Raw genomic sequence first — 1725 nt, forward strand, 5'->3', positions numbered from 1 at the left:
TGTGCTGTCTGCGTCACTCGTAGCACGTGCCTATATCGTGCGCCACCGTTTTATCGCCCATGCCTATGCAGAATAATTTCTCGATTCCCGATGCATCGATTTATTTTCTCAGCCCTATAATGTTGTTTAGTACACGGAGGTTATGGGAAACAGCTGTAATTCTACTGTTCCAAAAGCGCCACCTGCTGTCAGAGAGTGGATTTACAGAGACTTAGATTTACATTCAGCCTGTGTACAGTTTTTATCTGGGCAAAAAAACAGACCAAATTAGCATGCCCTGCTGTAAATTTTGACCTGTTGATGAAAAACAAGCTTATGAGTGGGGTAAGTTTGAGCAAATTCAGGTTTTTTTTCTTTTGGAGTACTTGATTGTGGCGATCACAGCTTTCTGTGGTCAAATGTTTGTATAATGACACAAAACTGTATAAATAATTGGTGTAATAGGCAGAATTGTGTAAACGTATTGCATTATTGCAAAATAAACCTTAATTTTATTCAAGACTTTGATTGCCATCCAACAGGCCACCTGAGCTTGTGCCAAATGTGTGAAATTTGAGAGCTCTACGACACGAGTTCAACATTGCCGCAGAGCGAATGACCTCAGAGACGCACCATGAAATCCATACAATCTGTGTCCGTTTGTGCTCTATAATTAGTCAGTTATTTACTTATTCTTTCCAGAAAATGTGACCGTCTAATTTTGCCTAGTTGGAAACGTTTGCCATTGTTCCAGCGTTTGGAAAGTGTTATTTTTCACATAATAAGTAGTACTCAGATTCATGCAGAAAATAATAGAATCATGTTTCCTAATTAGCAAAGGGGTGGAAAATTTCTGGAAACTTTCCAAAAATCCCTGGAATGTTCCAAAATAATCCTGGAATGTTTCCGAAATTTCTGGAATGTTTCCGAAATTTACTGGAAATGTTCCACCTTTTTGCGACCCTATTCCTAATAATACCTGAGGTCTTAATGTTTCTCTCTCTCTGTGCATTTTCAGATTTGAGTGGGACAAACTTCTGGAGAATGTGCATTGTTTGATTATAAGTGTGACAAAGACTGACAAGCAGGAAGCTTATATACTCAGGTGAGCTATTGATTCGTCAGCACAGCATTGTGACGACGCTATGATCCTTCAGCCTTCAAACCGCTCAAAATCAACAGCATTTTCAAGATTTCATTCACATCACACCACTGAGAAACAGAACCAGAAAAGTGCCGTGGGTTATTCATAGCGACGTTACAGCCCAAACTGATTTACAGATACATTGTGAATGTTGCGCAATTCGGAAATGCGGCTTAAAGAAGTTAGATACGTTGCAAATGTCATTTCATGTTGTTTTTAAAAACTAAATAGCTCAAATGAAACATGTTACACTTTATTTTGAGGTGTCTTTGTTACATTGTAATTATACATGTAGCTACTAAGTTATATTTATTAACTACATGTACTTACTGTATGGTTAGGGTTTGGCTTAGAGTTACTTGCATGTAATAATGATGCATAATTTATTCTAGTCCTGTCAAACGATTAATCGCGATTAATCGCATCCAAAATAAACGTTTTTGTTTACATAATATATGTGTGTGTACTGTGTATATTTATTATGTATATATAAATACACACACACATACAGTATATATTTTGAAAATATTTGCATGTGTATATAAATGTATTTATATTTTTATATTATATATAAATATATTTAATATATAAACATAACATAT

General features: G+C 35.6%; 1 protein-coding gene across 1 annotated transcript in view; it reads left to right on the top strand.

Annotated features, from left to right (window-relative positions):
* Positions 1-1725, top strand: part of LOC107740536 (S-adenosylmethionine decarboxylase proenzyme-like) — a 14676-nt gene that overhangs the window by 9242 nt on the left and 3709 nt on the right. Inside the window, exon 2 of the mRNA XM_016552983.1 lies at positions 998-1084. Coding sequence (XP_016408469.1) covers positions 998-1084 — 87 coding nt within the window. The remainder of the gene's footprint in view (positions 1-997; positions 1085-1725) is intronic.

Source organism: Sinocyclocheilus rhinocerous, unplaced genomic scaffold (assembly GCF_001515625.1).
Source record: "Sinocyclocheilus rhinocerous isolate Xijiao unplaced genomic scaffold, SAMN03320098_v1.1 scaffold1246, whole genome shotgun sequence".
NCBI classification, from domain to species: domain Eukaryota; kingdom Metazoa; phylum Chordata; class Actinopteri; order Cypriniformes; family Cyprinidae; genus Sinocyclocheilus; species Sinocyclocheilus rhinocerous.